The following is a 21,187-nucleotide window of genomic DNA, read 5'->3' on the forward strand; positions in this document are numbered from 1 at the left end:
CGCTGACACTTGGGGGACGGGATAATGACACGCTGACACTTGGGGGACGGGATAATGACACGCTGACACTTGGGGGATGGGATAATAACACGCTGACACTTGGGGGATGGGATAAGGACACGCTGACACTTGGGGGACGGGATAATGACACGCTGACACTTGGGGGACGGGATAATAACACGCTGACACTTGGGGGATGGGATAATGACACGCTGACACTTGGGGGATGGGATAATAAAACGCTGACACTTGGGGGACGGGATAATGACACGCTGACACTTGGGGGGACGGGATAATGACACCCTGACACTTGGGGGGACGGGATAATGACACCCTGACACTTGGGGGACGGGATAATGACACGCTGACACTAGGGGGATGGGATAATAAAACGCTGACACTTGGGGGACGGGATAATGACACGCTGACACTTGGGGGGACGGGATAATGACACCCTGACACTTGGGGGACAGGATAATGACACGCTGACACTTGGGGGACGGGATAATGACACGCTGACACTTGGGGGACGGGATAATGACACGCTGATACTTGGGGATGGGATAATAACACGCTGACACTTGGGGGATGGGATAAGGACACGCTGACACTTGGGGGACGGGATAATGACACGCTGACACTTGGGGGACGGGATAATGACACGCTGACACTTGGGGGATGGGATAATAACACGCTGACACTTGGGGGATGGGATAAGGACACGCTGACACTTGGGGGACGGGATAATGACACGCTGACACTTGGGGGACGGGATAATAACACGCTGACACTTGGGGGATGGGATAATGACACGCTGACACTTGGGGGATGGGATAATAAAACGCTGACACTTGGGGGACGGGATAATGACACGCTGACACTTGGGGGGACGGGATAATGACACCCTGACACTTGGGGGGACGGGATAATGACACCCTGACACTTGGGGGACGGGATAATGACACGCTGACACTAGGGGGATGGGATAATAAAACGCTGACACTTGGGGGACGGGATAATGACACGCTGACACTTGGGGGGACGGGATAATGACACCCTGACACTTGGGGGACAGGATAATGACACGCTGACACTTGGGGGACGGGATAATGACACGCTGACACTTGGGGGACGGGATAATGACACGCTGACACTTGGGGGGCGGGATAATGATACGCTGACACTTGGGGGACGGGATAATGACACGCTGACACTTGGGGGATGGGATAATGACACGCTGACACTTGGGGGATGGGATAATAAAACGCTAACACTTGGGGGACGGGATAATGACACGCTGACACTTGGGGGGACGGGATAATGACACCCTGACACTTGGGGGACAGGATAATGACATGCTGATACTTGGGGGACAGGATAATGACACACTGACACTTGGGGGACGGGATAATGACACGCTGGCACTTGGGGGACGGGATAATGACACACTGACACTTGGGGGACGGGATAATGACACGCTTACACTTGGGGGATGGGATAATGACACGGTGATACTTGGGGGGACGGGATAATGACATGCTGACACTTGGGGGGATGGGATAATGACATGCTGACACTTGGGGGGACGGGATAATGAAACCCTGACACTTGGGGGACGGGATAAAAAACGCTGATACTTGGGGGACGGGATAATGACACGCTGACACTTGGGGGACAGGATAATGACACGCTGATACTTGGGGGGACGGGATAATGACACGCTGATACTTGGGGGACGGGATAATGACACGCTGACAATTGGGGGACGGGATAATGACACGCTGATACTTGGGGGACGGGATAACGACACGCTGACACTTGGGGGACGGGATAATGACACGCTGACACTTGGGGGACAGGATAAGGACACGCTGACACTTGGGGGACGGGATAATGACACGCTGATACTTGGGGGACGGGATAATGACACGCTGACACTTGGGGGGACGGGATAATGACACGCTGATACTTGGGGGATGGGATAATGACATGCTGACACTTGGGGGACGGGATAATGACACGCTGATACTTGGGGGATGGGATAATGACACTCTGACACTTGGGGGGGGGGCAGGATAATGACACGCTGACACTTGGGGGATGGGATAATGACACGCTGACACTTGGGGGATGGGATAATGACACGCTGACACTTGGGGGACGGGATAATGACACGCTGACACTTGAGGGACGAGATAATGACACGCTGATACTTGGGGGACAGGATAATGACACGCTGACACTTGGGGGACAGGATAATGACATGCTGACACTTGGGGGACGGGATAATGACACTCTGATACTAGGGGGACTGGATAATGACAGGCTGACACTTGGGGGATGGGATAATGACACGCTGACACTTGGGGGATGGGATAATGACACGCTGACACTTGGGGGATGGGATAATGACACGCTGACAGTTGGGGGACGGGATAATGACACGCTGACACTTGAGGGACGAGATAATGACACGCTGATACTTGGGGGACGGGATAATGACACGCTGACACTTGGGGGACAGGATAATGACACACTGACACTTGGGGGACGGGATACTGACACGCTGACACTTGGGGGACGGGATAATGACACGCTGACACTTGAGGGACGGGATAATGACACGCTGACACTTGGGGGATGGGATAATGACACGCTGACACTTGGGGGACAGGATAAGGACACGCTGACACTTGGGGGACAGGATAATGACACGCTGATACTTGGGGGACGGGATAATGACACGCTGATACTTGGGGGACGGGATAATGACACGCTGACACTTGGGGGACGGGATAATGACACGCTGATACTTGGGGGACGGGATAATGACACGCTGACACTTGGGAGACGGGATAATGACACGCTGACACTTGGGGGACAGGATAATGACATGCTGACACTTGGGGGACAGGATAATGACACGCTGATACTTGGGGGACAGGATAATGACACGCTGATACTTGGGGGACGGGATAATGACACGCTGATACTTGGGGGACGGGATAATGACACGCTGACACTTGGGGGGACGGGATAATGACACGCTGATACTTGGGGGACGGGATAATGACACGCTGATACTTGGGGGACAGGATAATGACACGCTGACACTTGGGAGACGGGATAATGACACGCTGATACTTGGGGGATGGGATAACACGCTGATACTTGGGGGACAGGATAATGACACGCTGACACTTGGGGGGATGGGATAATGACACGCTGACACTTGGGGGACGGGATAATGACATGCTGATACTTGGGGGACGGGACAATGACACGCTGACACTTGGGGGACAGGATAATAACACGCTGATACTTTGGGGGATGGGATAATGACACGCTGACACTTGGGGGACAAGATAATAACACAGTGACACTTGGGGGACAGGATAATGACACGCTGACACTTGGGGGACGGGATAATGACACGCTGACACTTGGGAGACGGGATAATGACACGCTGACATTTGGGGGACAGGATAATGACACGCTGATACTTTGGGGGATGGGATAATGACACGCTGACACTTGGGGGACAAGATAATAACACAATGACAATTGGGGGACGGGATAATGACATGCTGATACTTGGGGTACAGGATAATAGCACGCTGACACTTGGGGGACGGGATAATAACACGCTGATACTTGGGGGACAGGATAATAACACGCTGACACTTGGGGGGACGGGATAATGACACCCTGACACTTGGGGGACGGGATAATAACACACTGATGCTTGGGGGACGGGATAATGACACGCTGACACTTGGGGGACGGGATAATGACAGGCTGACACTTGGGGGATGGGATAATGACACGCTGACACTTGGGGGACGGGATAATGACACGCTGATACTTGGGGGATGGAATAATAACACGCTGACACTTGGGGGACAGGATAATAACACGCTGATACTTTTGGGGACGGGATAATGACACGCTGATACTTGGGGGACAAGATAATAACACAATGACACTTGGGGGACGGGATAATGACACGCTGATACTTGGGGGACGGGATAATAACACGCTGATACTTGGGGGATGGGATAATGACACGCTGACACTTGGGGGACGGGATAATGACACGGTGACACTTGGGGGACGGGATAATGACACGCTGACACTTGGGGGACGGGATAATAACACGCTGATACTTGGGGGATGGGATAATGACACGCTGACACTTGGGGGACTGGATAATGACCCGCTGACACTTGGGGGACGGGATAATGACACGCTGACACTTGGGGGACGGGATAATGACACGCTGATACTTGGGGGACGGGATAATAACACGCTGATACTTGGGGGATGGGATAATGACACGCTGACACTTGGGGGACGGGATAATGACACGCTGACACTTGGGGGACGGGATAATGACACGCTGATACTTGGGGGACAGGATAATGACACGCTGATGCTTGGGGGACAGGATAATGACACGCTGACACTTGGGGGATGGGATAATGACACCCTGACACTTGGGGGACGGGATAATAACACGCTGATGCTTGGGGGACAGGATAATGACACGCTGACACTTGGGGGATGGGATAATGACACGCTGACACTTGGGGGACTGGATAATGACCCGCTGACACTTGGGGGACGGGATAATGACACGCTGACACTTTGGGGGACGGGATAATGACACGCTGATACTTTGGGGGACGGGATAATGACACGCTGATACTTTGGGGGACGGGATAATGACACGCTGACAATTGGGGGGATGGGATAATGACACGCTGACACTTGGGGGACGGGATAATGACAGGCTGACACTTGGGGGACGGGATAATGACACGCTGATACTTGGGGGACAGGATAATGACACGATGATACTTGGGGGACAGGATAATGACACGCTGACACTTGGGGGGACAGGATAATGACATTCTGACACTTGGGGGACGGGATAATGACACACTGACACTTGGGGGACGGGATAATGACACGCTGACACTTGGGGGACGGGATAATGACACGCTGACACTTGGGGGACGGAATAATGACACGCTGACACTTGGGGGACGGGATAATGACACGCTGACACTTGGGGGACGGGATAATGACACGCTGACACTTGGGGGACGGGATAATGACACATCTAGAATCTGTTGTGCAGCCCTGTGTGTATACGCTCGTGAGGCATCTGGTATATTTTGACCCCCATTCATGGATGCTGCGCTGGTCCAGACTGAATCTCTCTCCAGATACGCTGCGCAGTCGCCTCCTCCCGGGAAGATCACGGAGCGGGATGTTTGCTTTCATTTTTCTCGGAGGGGTAAGAATGGGATCTGCAGGTGAGCGCTGTGACAGCACAATTAAATACACTGCAGGGATTTAAAGTTCCTCGCTGAGTTATCCCATTAGAAGCAGGCGGCCTCCCTCCCATGTTAATGAAATACAGCGTGGCGGAGCGCGGGCCCAGAATACTGAAGAGGCGCCGCTGTTTGTGTGCGGCAGCTTTCCACTTTGTTAGCTTTGGTTTCTCATTAAAACTTTCTCTTTCCCAGTAAACATTTTCATACTCTGTTATCCTGCCGAAAACAACTCAGTGAATCGCCCTTAAAGGGAAAGAAGCAGCAGAATGTTCTGTTATTTGCATCAAGTTTCTATTATAAACATGCTGTATTTTTTACTCCTGGTGATGAGTTTCCATGGGAAAAAACAGTATTCACACTAACTGCCAGAGCAGATACAGTGCAGTAAGCTGCAGCTCACTTTTCAGCTTTGCTGTGTAGACTGCAAAATGGTCAGCAGAGTCATCTCTTTAGCAACAGATGGTGGGTTTAGCAGTCACCTCATTAGCCTTGGAGGGAGGAGTGACCTCAGTGACCCCTCACAATAATATTGTCCTTTCATGATCCCCTCACAGTAATAGTGCCCCTCAGTGACTTCCTCACAGTAAAAGTGGTCCTTAGTGACCTGCTTACAGTAATAGTGCCCCTTAGTGACCTCCTCACAGTAATAGTGCCTCTCAGTGACCCCCTCACAGTAATAGTGCCCCTCAGTGACCTCCTCACAGTAATAATGCCCCTCAGTGACCTCCTCACAGTAATAATGCCCCTCAGTGATCCCCTCACAGTATTAGTGCCCCTCAGTGACCCCCTCACAGTATTAGTGCCCCTCAGTGACCCCCTCACAGTATTAGTGCCCCTCAGTGACCTCCTCACAGTAATAGTGCTCCTCAGTGACCTCCTCACAGTAATAGTGCCTCTCAGTGACCCCCTCACAGTAATAGTGCCCCTCAGTGACCTCCTCACAGTAATAATGCCCCTCAGTGATCCCCTCACAGTAGTAGTGCCCCTCAGTGACCCCCTCACAGTATTAGTGCCCCTCAGTGACCCCCTCACAGTATTAGTGCCCCTCAGTGACCTCCTCACAGTAATAGTGCCCCTCAGTGACCTCCTCACAGTAAGTGTCCCTCAGTGACCTCCTCACAGTAATAATGCCCCTCAGTGATCCCCTCACAGTAATAGTGCCACTCAGTGACCTCCTCACAGTAATACTGCTCTTCAGTGACCCCCTCACAGTAATAGTGCCCCTCAGTGACCTCCTCACAGTAATAGTGTCCCTCAGTGACCTCCTCACAGTAATAGTGCCTCTCAGTGACCCCCTCACAGTAATAGTGCCCCTCAGTGACCTCCTCACAGCAATAGTGCACCTCAGTGACCTCCTCACAGTAATAATGCCCCTCAGTGACCTCCTCACAGTAATAGTGTCCTTCAGTGACCTCCTTACAGTAATAGTATCCCTCAGTGACTTCCTCACAGTAATAGTATCCCTCAGTGACCTCCTCACAGTAATAGTGCCCCTCAGTGACCCCCTCATTGTAATAGTGCCCCTCAGTGACCTCCTCACAGTAATAGTGCTCCTCAGTGACCCCCTCACAGTAAGTGTCCCTCAGTGACCTCCTCACAGTTATAATGCCCCTCAGTGATCCCCTCACAGTAATAGTGCCCCTCAGTGACATCCTCACAGTAATAGTGCCCCTCAGTGACTCCTCACAGCAATAGTGCCCCTCAGTGACTCCTCACAGCAATAGTGCACCTCAGTGACCTCCTCACAGTAATAATGCCCCTCAGTGACCTCCTCACAGTAATAGTGTCCTTCAGTGACCTCCTTACAGTAATACTTCCCCTCAGTGACTCCTCACAGCAATAGTGCACCTCAGTGACCTCCTCACAGTAATAATGCCCCTCAGTGACCTCCTCACAGTAATAGTGCCCCTCAGTGACCTCCTTACAGTAATAGTATCCCTCAGTGACTTCCTCACAGTAATAGTATCCCTCAGTGGCCTCCTCACAGTAATAGTGCCCCTCAGTGACCCCCTTACAGTAATAGTGCCCCTCAGTGACCCCCTCATGGTAATAGTGTACCTCAGTGACCTCCTCACAGTAATAGTGTCCCTCAGTGATTCCCTCACAGTAATAGTGCCCCTCAGTGATCCCCTCACAGTAATAGTGTGCCTCAGTGACCCTCTAACAGTAATAGTGCTCCTCAGTGACCTCCTCACAGTAATAGTGCCATTCAGTGACCCTCTCGCAGTAATAGCATCCCTCAGTGAGCTCCTCACAGTAATAGGGCCCCTCAGTGACCCCCTCACAGTAATAGTGCCGGTCAGTGACCCTCTCACAGTAATAGTATCCCTCAGTGATCCCCTCACAGTAATAGTGTCCCTCAGTGATCCCCTCTCAGTAATAGTGCCCCTTAGTGACCCTCTCGCAGTAATAGCATCCCTCAGTGAGCTCCTCACAGTAATAGGGCCCCTCAGTGACCCTCTCACAGTAATAGTGTCCCTCAGTGACCTCCTCACAGTAATAGTGTCCTTCAGTGACCCCCTCACAGTAATAGTGCCCCTCAGTGACCTCCTCACAGTAATAGTGTCCCTCAGTGACCTCCTCACAGTAATAGTGCCCCTCAGTGACTCCTCACAGTAATAGTGTCCCTCAGTGACCCCCTCACAGTAATAGTGCCCCTCAGTGACCTCCTCACGGTACCTCTAAATAACAGTCAGCCACCAGCTCTTCATAGTGATAGTGATTGCAGTGCAGTTACCTTCAGTGATCACAGATTATATCTTCTCTGCTGTCCTTTTCTTTACTGTATCTGGTCCAGACCACCATGAAGCCTTCTTGCAGCCACAATTCATCTTTACCCACTCTTCCTATCTCCAATGAGCCTCAAAGTGCTTTCTGTAGTAATGGTGCAGATCTGTGGCACCATAAAGTCATAACAACCCCTCTATGATTCTACTTACTAATAGTGCGCTCTCTGTGACCCCACTTTATAGTATTCCATTCTGTGGCCTAACTTGGTTCCAGTACCCCTTGTCCCACCACCAATCCCAGTTCCAGTCTCCATGCAATAGCAGTTGTAACCCTTTATCCTCACTGGTCTATGCTCGATCGGCTGTGCAGAATTTTCCTCCCCTAATTTGGGCCATTACCTAGTGCTGCTGGGTCTATAGATTACAACCTTTATCCTCACTCCTCACAGTGGCTCCAGACACATTATCCTCAGAGAAGGAGATAGCGGTAGGAGTCAGGCTGTTCAGTACAGAGCACACTGTCAGTATTGGCCCTAGTGTGCGAATAATGACGGTAGAGTGTTACTGCAGCTCATGCACAGTGGCTGGAGTAGGGAGCAGTGGTGGAGGTGTAGATTGGATCAGGACATGTGATGGCTTCTTTGGATGAGGGAACAGCCCTGCAAATCTGGGATTGTTCCGCTCAATTTCAGACAGTTGGGAGGCCTGTCAACTCATTATCATAAAAGGGCGGGCTCAGCAGAATGATCTTATAAGAGAATGGAGTCAGCTGTCATCTCATTAGCAGTATAGAGCAGGGTCAGCAGAGTCACCTCATTGGCATTAGAGGTAAGGGTGAGTGGTCATTATATTATCATTAGGTGGGGTCAGCAATCACCCCATTAGCATTAGAGGGCAAAGTCAGCAGAGTCTTTTCATTATCATTAAGTGGGGTTAATAGCAGATGCCAGCTATGTTGTACTGCTGGGGACCTAGATATGGTCAGTATGCAGCCTCCTTGTCACTCAAGGGTATTTGGGGGAGGAGCTATATTCATCACTTCCTGTAAACTTTTTTAAATGCACATAAAAAAAACGCGAGAAGGCCTTTGCTGTCACACCAGTTTTGTCGCAACCAATGGAAAAAAATGGTGTGTTTAAAAAAACCAAAATGCAGTAATTGGGGATGTTAATGCGTAATCGCTGTGTTTTGTTTTAAAGTGTGATTGTTCTCAGTGACAGAAACCAAGCACTCTTGTAGATATGATACGTTTTAATGGCTAACAAAAATGCATGATGTTACAGCGAGCTTTCAGGATATCACCCCCTTTGTCAGGCTGATGACTGAGACTAGTTTGGATGGCATATAATTATACATACAGATGCAGAGGGGGGGGGGGAGAGGGACACCCCTCTTGATCTAAATAAATGTTCACACAAAAATGTGACACTTGAAAAAACACAAGGCAGTCTGAGCAAACATTTTTGTTTTTTTGGTTGTAAAACTGTCATATTCCTCAGCTCGGTGGACTGATTTAGTATTTGTATCTCTGCTCAGACTTTCTTGTGTTTTTTTTAAGTCTCAAATTTCTGTGTGAACATTTATTTAGATCGAGGGGTGTGTCCCCCCCCCCAGCATGTTATAATTATATGCCATCTAAACTAGTGTCATTCATTAGCCTGACGAGGGGTCGATATCCTGAAAGCTTGCTGTAACATCATGTATTTTTGTTAGCCATTAAAAGGTGTCGTATCCACAAGATTACTTGGTGTCTCTTACTGAGAACAATCACACTCTGCATAAAAAATGCACTTCTGAATATACCAATTTAATTGAATGCATCCACATTTTGTCTGTAAGCAGTCATAAAAAATACGGACAGAAAATATGCCCATGCGAATGGGCCCTAAATCTAAACACTGGGTGGAACGTACTCTGCGTTAGCAGTGTCCATGTAGCATTTACACTGGGAACATTCCTAGTACCAAAGGTTTTTATAGGCCCCTGCTCACCTTACAGAGGCCATAAGAGTGTCCTTTGAGCCTCCCTTGGTCTGGTACATGGGTGCCCCTACGATGCGGTGACCTGAGATTGACGCCTAAGGCAGCAATCTGCAGGACCTCGGAGGGTGATAAAAAATAACTGCCAGCTGCGAGTTGTCCAGGGATTTCTCTCACCCAGCCTGCAGCTCCAGTCCATTGCTGGGTGCCACAGCTGAGTCTGTGTGACCCCTGACCTCTCCCCCAGTGTCTGCATTCCTGCACGCAGACGCTGAGTTGTATGCAGCGCGGACGTTAGGTAGAGAGGTCAGGGGTCACAGCAGCAGTGGCCCCCGGCAAACCGGAAATGCAGGCTGAGTGAGTGAACTGCTTGTTGAGTCACTGCTAGGCCAGAGGCTAGTGGAGGGGGGGACGGGACACTATTAATACTGCCACTACTATGGGGGTCACTATTACTACTGGGGCCACTGTGGGGTCACTATTACTACTGGGAATATTATGGATTTCACTATTACTACTGGGGCCACTATGCGGGATGCTATTACTACTAAGGGTAGCACTGTATTACTCAGAACATTATGGGGGTGACTATTACTACTGAGGCCACTATGGGGGTCTCTATTACTACTGGGGCTACTAACTGGGTTATTATTACTAATGGGGCCACTATGGAGGACGTTAATACTACTGTAACCACTTTGGGGGTCAGTATTACTAGTGAGGCCACTATCAGGGTCATGATTATTACTGGAGCCTCTAACGACATCACAGTAACTACTGGGGTCATTAAGGGGGTCACTATTACCATTGAGGCCACTAGTAGAGGCACTATTACTAGGTTACATCAGACAAGTTTTCAATGCCTATAAAATGAGTGTTTTGTTTTTTTTCTTTGTGTGGGGTTGGCCGCCACTTCACACTTCGCCTCAGCATTGGCCTGGGTACCTTTCCTTGTGGATGGTAGGGACAGTCTGCTGCTCCACCCCATACAGAGGAATCCCGGAAATCAATGTATACTGTACGCCATACATTTTCAATAAAGGAGTCGATTTGTGTATACTCTTCCCCCGATCGCTATTCCTACCACTAACTCTTTAAAAGGAGTTGAAGCAAAAGTAGAAAATAGTGGAGCCGTTTCTTCAGCTTAGACTTTGTGACTGTGATGCTTATAAAATGTGACTGTGAGAAGAGGGAAAGAATCGCGCCCGGGGAAATCTGCTTCCTCCTCGCACTCCTAGTATCAGCCGCCTCCTGATATACCGGCTAACACTGCGAGAATAGAGGACGTGTAAATCAATGGAAGCCGACACTTCATCCCTTCAGAGGGAAAACAGCTCTGGAAACACTTTCCTCAACGCTTCGCTATAATGTCCTGAGAGTCAAAATATGCCGTGTGTAATGTTCTCCACAGCTGAAACCGTTTATAGAGCAGTGGCACTACAGGCACAGGGCTTTAATCCAACACCAAAGGGAATGCATAGGTGCCGGACTATCAAATATTCTGGATTATGAGATAACCATAAACACTCAATTGCAAGGGTAGGAAACCGAAGACATGACAGCAATGCCTGATGCGAATTCATAGAATCCTAGACTGGTAGAGTTGGAAGGGACCTCCAGGGTCATCGGGTCCTCCAGGGGGTCATCTGGTCCAACCCCCTGCTAAATGCAGGATCACTACATCATCCCAGAGAGATATTTGTCCAGCATTTGTTTAAACACTTTCATTGAAGGAGAACTCACCACCTCCTGTGGCAACCTGTTCCACTCATTGATCCCCCTCACTGTCTAATATCTAATCTGTGTCTCCTCCCTTTCAGTTTCATCCCATTGCTTCTAGTCTTTCCTTGTACAGATGAGAATAGAGCTGATCCCTCTGCACTGTGACAGCCCTTCAGATATTTGTAGACAGCTATTAAGTCTCCTCTCAGCCTTCTCTTCTGCAAGCTAAACATTCCCAGATCCTTTAACCGTTCCTCATAGGACATGATTTGCAGACCGCTCACCATCTTGGTAACTCTTCTCTGAACTTGCTCCAGTTTGTCGATGTCTTTTTTAAAGTGGGGTGCCCAGAACTAGACACAGTATTCCAGATGAGGTCTGACTAAGGAAGAGTAGAGGGGGAGAATCACCTCACATGATCTAGACTCTATGCTTCTCTTAATACATCCCTGAATTGTGTTTGCCTTTTTGGCTGCTGCATCACATTGTTGACTCATGTTCAGTCTATGATCTATTAGTATAGCCAAGTCTTTTTCACATGCGCTGCTGCTTAGCCCAATTCCTCCCATTCTGTATGTGCTTGATTCATTTCTCTTGCCCAGATGTAGGACTTTGCATTTCTCCTTGTTAAATACCATTCTGTTAGTCGCCCCCCCACTGTGCAAGCTTTTCTAGATCTTTTTGAATCCTCTCTCTCTCTTCCCTAGTGTTAGCTATCTTTCCTAGCTTTGTGTCGTCGGTAAATTTGATCAGTTTCCCATCAATTCCCTCCTCTAGATCATTTATAACAATGTTGACCAACACCGGGCCTAGCACAGAGCCTTGTGGTACCGCACTTGATACATTCTTCCACTTGGATGTGCAACCATTTAATTTTAATGGACGCCATTGATTTTAATGGATTCTTTAAGGGTTTGGATGACAAGATTAGCGCTGCAGATTGAGGTATTATTGTCATCAAAAAATACTGGAGAATTCAACTGAAACTCCAATGGAACTCTGTATTGCGAATGCGAGTGGAGCCTTAAAGTAGTTGTCGGGAACTTTTCCTATTTTTGAGCTATCCTCAGTAAATAAGAGGTCACTCGGGATCCCCCTTGATTAGCCGATTCACAGCACTGCTATCTTTGAGGACAGCACAGGAAGCAGATAGTCGTGTCCATATTACACAGAAGGCTTGTGACATTTTGTGATTAGTAACGGGTACCACATGATGACCGTGTTGCGATATTCTCTCAGATAATATGCCGACCTCTCCTATGTGCAGCAGAAGTCAACAATTGGCAGTTCTGGGTAAACATGGTGACGTGAGTGACTTTGTCCACGGGGAGATTGGTGGTACCCGCGAGGTGTGGTGCCAGTGTTCCTGAATCAGTCATACTTGTTGGCTGTTCCCAAACCGCAGTATTAAGAGTGTATCAAGATTGGTTGATCCATGGACTGACATCCAACAGCAGATCATACAGCGGCTGGCCGCATGTGGTTGATCCTAGAAGCTAGGGTTGGGTAACATGTCTGGTACCTCAGCAGTAACATGCTACAATGGACAAACTGACCCAGCAGTACAAAAGTGGAGAGGTTAGACAAATTTTCACAATGCCCATGTGGGGTATCTTGCATCAACTGGGGTTCAATAGCCAATGAGTGACAAGGATGCCCCCAATGGCCTGCATCATCTCCAGCAATGCCTCACATCGGCCCAGGAAAGATGTCAGTGTACCTTTGACACATGGCAGAAGGTTGTTAGGAATTACAAATCCAATTTCTTGCTGGAACATTGTTTTGCTGCAAGGAGCAAGACTAAGATTTGGATATGGCTTTAAATGGAGTAAGACAATATGGAAAGTTTAACAATAATAATTTAATCAAATTAAGTGAACGAGTGTAGTGATGAATAACTGACTTTCCTTTGTAAATTGTGTATATATATATATATATATATATATAATATACAAATGATACACATATACACAAATGATAAAGGTTGCAAGTTACAAAACAAAGTATAAAGATTGCAAATTAAATCACATTGCATCACTGGGAGATAGCATCATCTGACTTGTATAACTGCAGCCGGAGATGCCCATTTTCAAACGGTGTCGAGACAGAGAAGTTTTCTCCAAGAACTCGACGAGTAGGGTGTCCCATCACTTGTCTGAATGGCTTCTGTCTTAGTTCTGGAAATTAAAACTTTTATATGTAGACTTTTCTAACATAGAAAGTAGGAAGAATGTCTTAGTATATACTTGTAGGCTGCTCAGTGACTAGAGACCAGGTAAGGTGTAAGGTGCACCCCAGCCCTGAGGCCTTAGGGGGCTCATAAGGTTTTCCTTACCCATATGAAGAGACCAGTACTATAAATAAAGCATTATAATTGGGGACCCTATTACAGATTTTGCCTCAGGACCCGGCAGCTTCAAATACATCTCTGCTAGAGACAGCTCACCTATGCCTCCTAAATAGTGGACTGTGGGTGCAGCTTCCTGTTACAGAAGAAATAGCAGCTCCGGAGCACAAACTGCTGCTTTAACTTGTGAAATACTTATGCAAACTTAGGCCATGTTTACTTTTACGGGTATTGGTGAGAAAGAAAGCCGCCTCACTCTCATGATAAAACAAAAAGCGGGGAGTGATCATGTCTGTCCAATGAAGCTTCTATAAATAACAGTGCCAATCATTTGACCAATACGTCCGCCATTGCAATGATGGGCGGGAATACCGCCTATAGCAAATATATATAAAACGAAAAAGACGTTTAGTCCGGTGTCGCCAGTAGAGCAAAGTGTGATTGTTCTCAGTGAGAGAAACCAAGTAATCTTCTAGATATGAGACTTTTTAATGGCTAACAAAAATACATGATGTTACAGCGAGCTTTCGGGTCTTCTATCGATCCTTCATCAGGCTAGCAACAAGAAAATATATATGGTGTGCAGGTTGAAATTAAATCAAAGGAAGTCCCAGGTGTGCATGTGCGACTTACTGATAGAGATAACGTAACCGCAGCTGGAACAAAGATGGTAAATGGCGGAGCAGCTGCATCAGGCCCCCTGGCTGCAGCCGACCCTCTGCGAGTGGCACCACTTTAACTTCCACTGTGTCCATGTCCTCAATCGAACAAGTATTGTGGGGCTTCAAAATAATAATAAAGCAACAAATACACAACTCTTGAGCACCCGGCCGCCCAGGTCCCACAGTCTCAGCTCACTTCCGGGTCCAGCAGTCACTTTCCCATCTAATCGCAGTACCGCTATGGCCAATGTTCGTCTCTATAACATTGAATCCAGTGATTAGCCTCAGCGTTACTTGCTTAGAAGGGCATGTGAGCGTCCATCAAGGAAGTGCGCGGAGATCGTCTGCAGGATCAAGTCAGTATATCTTTTAGGGTGGACACCCACTTGCGTTTTTCTTGCACGTTTTTTTCACGCAGTTTTCAATGGGACTTTCTAATTTTAAAAACGCGTTGCACAAAAATTGCGAAGCACAAACCTGCGATGCGTTTTTAACATTAGAAAGTCCCATTGACAATCGCGTGAAAAAAACACAGCAATATCGCGTGAAAAAAGCGCACAAGAAAAACGCAAGTGTGCCGGAGCCCCTATTGTGATAGACGACTGGGGGTCAGCTGCTGACATAAAACGATATTAGGAAGCTGCAACAATTCTCGTTTTCTGATGTTTTTGGTCTTTTTGTTCTGTTTTTCAGATATTGATGAATGTGCCGCCAAAATGCATTATTGCCAAGAGAACACGGTGTGCGTAAATTTACCGGGATCGTACCGCTGCGACTGCCTGCCGGGGTACACACGCGTGGATGACTTTTCCTGCACAGGTAAGAGCAGAGCCCTATTACTGTACATCTATATGGTTGCACCATGTGTTTACTGTCCTGGGATGGGTGACTTCAGGCCAAATGAAGACCAAGTGGGTCACATAATCTGACAAGTTCAGAGAACATGCAAGAATGTAGTGCTACTGCCTCTCAATCCTCTCCGCAGCTCTGGACTGGGGGCCCGGTGGGCTTCCTTTTCTCTTGTGTTGGAAGTGTTTTACCAACAACATTTTCAAAAACTTTTTGTTTTGTTAGAAATTGATTGCAATGTGTGTTGTAGGACAGGATGGGTCCTCTAGGGTGACGTTCTACATTCTGACCAAGTGATGATCAACCTTAAAGGGACACTGTCATCACCATTGACCCCATAAAATGCGTGGCTCAAAGCAGATGGGTCGGGGGGTGTCCAGTGAGTTACTCATTCCAGCACTGTGTACCCAGGCAGTCAGCGCGTGTGCCAGCAGCCGGACTCCTTCTGCTCACACATCTCCCATTAATCTCTATAGGAGGTGCACACATACAAATGATTCAGCTGCTGGCATGTGGTGACTTCACGGGGACACAGCGCTAGAACGGGGGGGCTCAATGAGTATGAAACGCAGCTACCCCCTGTTTGATCATCTTTGAGCCCCATGACATAGTTTATAAGGCTTATATGACAGTGTCCCTGTAGAGGAAGACCCCTGTATTAACTGAGAATCCATTAATCGGGCCTATGATAAACTAGGATAACGTTTTCTAAAGTGGACGACCCCTTTAAATGCAAAGAAAGTCCATCTAATTTTGTATTAAACGGGTCTGCAATGTATGAGGCTTCTGACTAGCCTTAAGAGACTCAGATCTGCCCCTACACGATGTTCTTGGACCATGTATGATATGTTAATAGTAGACTTCCCCAAGCCCCAGTGTTCCTGTACCTTTCAGCTGTATCTCTAGGAACATTCAGCGCCTTTGTATCTTTTTGTATCCTTTTTCTTGTACGAGGCTACAATCTCTTACAAGGATCGCTCTCTTGACTTAAGCTGGATTTACTTGGGAGATTGCAATTTCGGTCTGAGTTTCACACTTTTAAACCCACGGTTTTTCTATGAGTGCCATGCATTTTCAGAGAATGTCGCGGTACATGTCATTTTCACGTACGTTTTTCATGCCAGTAAAAATAGCAAATAATTAAAAATCACATTTATGTACATGCAGTTGTCATGCGAGTGCAGCGGGATTTTTGGCCTCCCATATGAAGATTAATGGGTCATTTATGGGCTAAGATCTTAGCCCGCAAATGGAATATGCTGCAAGAGGGAAAACACCCGCGTAAATAAGAGCATTGGAAGCAATGGGTTAATAGGTTGCGCACGTTTTTTGCAACATCTGATTTGTAAATCTGTGCTTTTATGAACAATTCAGTAGTCTTTAAAGGTGCCATTTCGGTGGTGAATTTGCAGAACCCGCTTGTTCTATGAGTTGTGTTGAGTGATTCAAATTGTTCTTGTTTGATTGTTTTTTGCAAACAGCTGAAAGCTTCTAAATTTGGCAAAGAAACCGAATTTGCAAGAAGGTGAAGGGAATCATTTTGATTGCAACTGTAGTTAACAGCTTCAGAATGTGGCATTTCGGAGTGCATGCCTTGGTTCCCCTCTACTTTGAGGCCCATGAGCACCTCGGCCCTCGGACCGGATTGAGGCTATTTGTGGAGACGCCTTTACGTCGTCTTATATGTTGGTTTATTTTTGCTGCGCTGCCGCTGCCTGGAAGAATATTCCGTATCCTCTTCATGAAGCGCCAGCAATGCAGAATGCCTGCGCTCTAGCCGAGAGCTGCTTACTCTTACTGAACTGCGCCGCTTAAATGACCCTCTCTGCTCACCCCGTCTCTCCCCTTATGCTGCCTCAGACAGGGTATGGTCCGCTGAGACCCTGGCGCCTTCTGTTTCCTTCTAGGGCTGGTGCTACCGATGCCAAATGCCTGCGCTGATACTGTGATTAGTGGAACATCGCTGAAACAGAATTTCTTCTTTTAATTATGTGAGCTCCGTTTAGAAAGCCTCCTGAGGGAACGCAGTTTATGGAGCCACGTTAAGGCTCAGAGCCCCCATCAATGAGAGGCAACTTAAGCAGAAAGCATTTTTTCCTGATTGCTTATTATTTGGCAGCCGCCCCGTGTGCGTGTTTGGTGGTCACCTTCTTTTTTAATTGCCCTTGTGAATTCCATTCTGAGGGAAGGATTGAGTCGGAATGCAAATGACACAATTCTCTGCTACTCAGTTTAACTTGGCCTGTGCCAGATATTGGCAGATTACACAGACTTAGTCGGGTCTTGCTTATGTAATATGTAGACTAAAGTGGCAAAAGAAACGTACATGATAAGTAAAGTGTTTGTAAGGTTAGTGTAGTAGGGCCCTGCTATCTGCAGCAGCACACTCCTCTACCCTCTCCTGTGTATCCATCATGGACCATCTGCCCCATATTGGATTGCATTGGTAGACCCTAAAGGAGGCAGAACCTTTCACCAAATCACTTAAGTAGTGACTTCAGAACATCAGTGGTGGGGTAGATGCAGTTTGGTGATGGTTCCAATTACTACTAGGTCTCATGGCAATGACTAGACCTATATGAAGGTAAAGCTGTAGGGATCATACACCGATTGTCGATAACATTAAAACCACTAAGAGATGAGTTACACTGATCTGAGGTCAGAAACGCTATCTTTTCTCCTTAGGGAGAGCACCTAGATGGTGAGCGAGGAGACTCAAAAGGCCATTCATGCTCCTCTGGGTAATATGCAAATAAGGGAGATGGACTAATACCTCCACAGTGCCACCTATTGGAAGACAGCACTCCTTCAAGCCAGATTTAGACTCTTTATACAAGCCTTGTAACAATGACTGGGAATTAAAAGCAAAGCCAGACTCTGTTGACAATGGCCCCTGTTGGGGGAGCATATATTGCATACAGTATTTTGGTACTAATCTGTGTTGGGTTCCTGAAATTAAAAGTCCAACGAGACGATCGCGCCAAATTCACACCCACACGTTCACGCTGAATTTTGTATCGTCTTCTGATTGGGTCGTGCTCTTACTAGTAATTTGCATTGCATCTGCACTGTATCAAGGTTTCACCAACACGGTCCCACAATGACGGCTCCATGCATGTATTGCAGCAGCAGGAGGACACTTCCAGTCCGCTCTCCTTACTTAAGTCATAAGCGAGTTGGAGAGGAAGAGGGAGCAAACCCGGTTGCGTCCCTGAGGCATTGGGTGTAGGTAGGAGTGAATCAGAGGAGCCTAACCTGGGGGGTGTGAGAATGAATGTAGAACACCAATAAAAGCCTGGTACACGGCGCCGACCTCCAGAGAATCGTTCTTCTAGTGGATTGGTGAAGTCTGTTTTTGTTTGGATAAAGTCACGCGTTTCTAGACCAAAGAGCCTCTTCATCAGTTACTCTGGATAGCAGATTACATGTACTAAAAGTAAAGTCAGTAAGGAGAGAAAAGGGAGGAACCTGGGTACAAAACGAGAATCAGTGAGTGTGGTAATCAGTTAAGGTCAACACGTGAAATAAGAATGCACGGATAAAAGAATACAGATGGTAAAAACGAAACATACGAGGGCTCATAGGAGGTATAATTGGGACCCAGGTATGCCGTATGCAAGGTGATGATATTAAGCATGGCTGTATATAATACATAAAGAGAATAGAATGTGGGCTCATTTGTACAACCCCAGAAATATCTACTGGTTACATGTGAGCTGCGATCAGAAACAACTACGTCCGCATAAAGAAAAGATAAAGTATAAATATAGTTAATAAAATGACTCCTAATACAATAGAATTGTACAGCCCAAACATGTGGGGATAATAAAAGGGGGATATATAAAATGGGTTGGATATGGAGAAAACAAGCGGAGAGTCACCGAGCGGCAATGAGAATTCTAGCGGAGTTTGAAGAAAGATACAACAGGAACAAAGTTCTGTGACAAATAACCCAGAAGGTAACGCTGATGATGGAGTATAAGACCAAGAAAGGCAGTAATCAATGAATGAATACATAATTCAGTGTCAATAGTATAGACGGGGGTCATAATTCACGATATAATTCAGAATTTATTAGATGGATGCAATGTAGCTATAAAGGTGGAAGAGTGGAAGCTCGCCGCAATGTAGACTTACCAGCAAATCGCTGCGGGGAGGAAATGGGGTAGATATAAGGTTCTTTAGGGCAGGCCGATCCTCGTTTGAATGAGCTATTGACGTCCCCCGTGGCTCGTTGGCTGTCGTGCGGCCTGTTTATACCGGTAGATACATCGCCGCCTCGTTCAAACGAGAATCGCTCAGTCTTCACATTCGCTGTGTAAGTGACCGAGAGGGACAGAACGAGCGCCGGTCAAACCGAACGATAAGTCAACGAGCCAACAACGATGGTTTTTTTTTCTTTTTAAACAATTGATTTTTATTGTAAATGATACATTTTTTAACAAATGTAAGACGAAATGTAAACCTTGACACACGAGTTAATAGCCTCATGGGCATCATGACTTAAGTCTATGCCTGCAGAAAATGAACAGCAAATGAAAAGTGAATGATTCTCATTGGCTGTTCAGTCTTGGCTGCATTTAGACCGAACCATTATTGTTGACTTTCGAACTTTTGAACGATTTTTTTTACAGTAATCCTTTCATCTAAAGAAATAGGGATGAAAAAGTGAGACCATCGGTGGGAAACGAGGGGGGGTGGTGGGGGGGTGGTGGACAGCTGTGAGGAGCCACATAGCGTAACTCCTGAATGTGGGTAGCAGATAAGGTGCCTCTGTGGATGCCGCTAGGCCAGTAGCGGGATCTACTTGGGAAGGTCATGCGCCACTCATTGTTATGGATGCCGGCGCCTGTGCAGTGGATGGTAGCGCCCAGAAGTGCTGGGCCAGGCAGCATGTCATTTGCACATATGTCTGGGATAGCGGGGATCTAGGTGGAGGATATGAGTCCTGTCAGTATGAGGAGGGGAGGCAGAGAAGTCAGGGAAATGTGTGGGTTATGAACTGAGTGAAATATGAATTTGTTCAGGTGGAATTAATAAAAAGAGACGTGAGAACATAAAAGCATGTAAGCTTGTATACACAGGGACACGGCCGACGGCATAAAGAAATCACATGAATGCTTTTATAGTTATGTAGAATGGAGATGGATGGTCGGGAAGTAGTTGAGTCATGTTATTACAATTTAATGAATAGGTATGCATTGGATAGACGCTTAAAATTTGTTAGTAAATAGGTCAATTAATGAAATAATTACAAAAAGAACAAATTATATGATGAATAGTGTAAAAAATCGGATGTTCTGTAGGTGAGGAGCATTCTAACAGATGCATCGCAACGTCGGATGAACACTTTAGAAAAGCTTTGATAGAAAAGGTCTCTTTGGTTGCACAACTTGTGAAGTCCTTTCTGTATTGATACAACATGGGCATTAACTCTTTGCACACCTTTCGTTTTAGGGAATAATTGAGTACAAGAGGAGTTTTTGAGGTTGGACCTGCGGAGGTTGTTAGAGTTCTGGCTCTCCTGAGAATGCGTTGAGGTTTGGATGGAATTCTC

At 47.2% G+C, this 21,187-nt stretch overlaps 1 protein-coding gene across 3 annotated transcripts in view; it reads left to right on the forward strand.

Moving 5' to 3' along the window:
- Nucleotides 1-21,187, forward strand: part of NELL1 (neural EGFL like 1) — a 674,819-nt gene that overhangs the window by 344,624 nt on the left and 309,008 nt on the right. For all 3 annotated transcript variants that reach the window (XM_066583599.1, XM_066583597.1, XM_066583598.1), the window contains exon 13: nt 15,475-15,600. In XM_066583599.1, the coding sequence (XP_066439696.1) occupies nt 15,475-15,600 (126 nt within the window). The remainder of the gene's footprint in view (nt 1-15,474; nt 15,601-21,187) is intronic.

This window comes from Eleutherodactylus coqui, chromosome 11 (assembly GCF_035609145.1).
Source record: "Eleutherodactylus coqui strain aEleCoq1 chromosome 11, aEleCoq1.hap1, whole genome shotgun sequence".
NCBI lineage: Eukaryota > Metazoa > Chordata > Amphibia > Anura > Eleutherodactylidae > Eleutherodactylus > Eleutherodactylus coqui.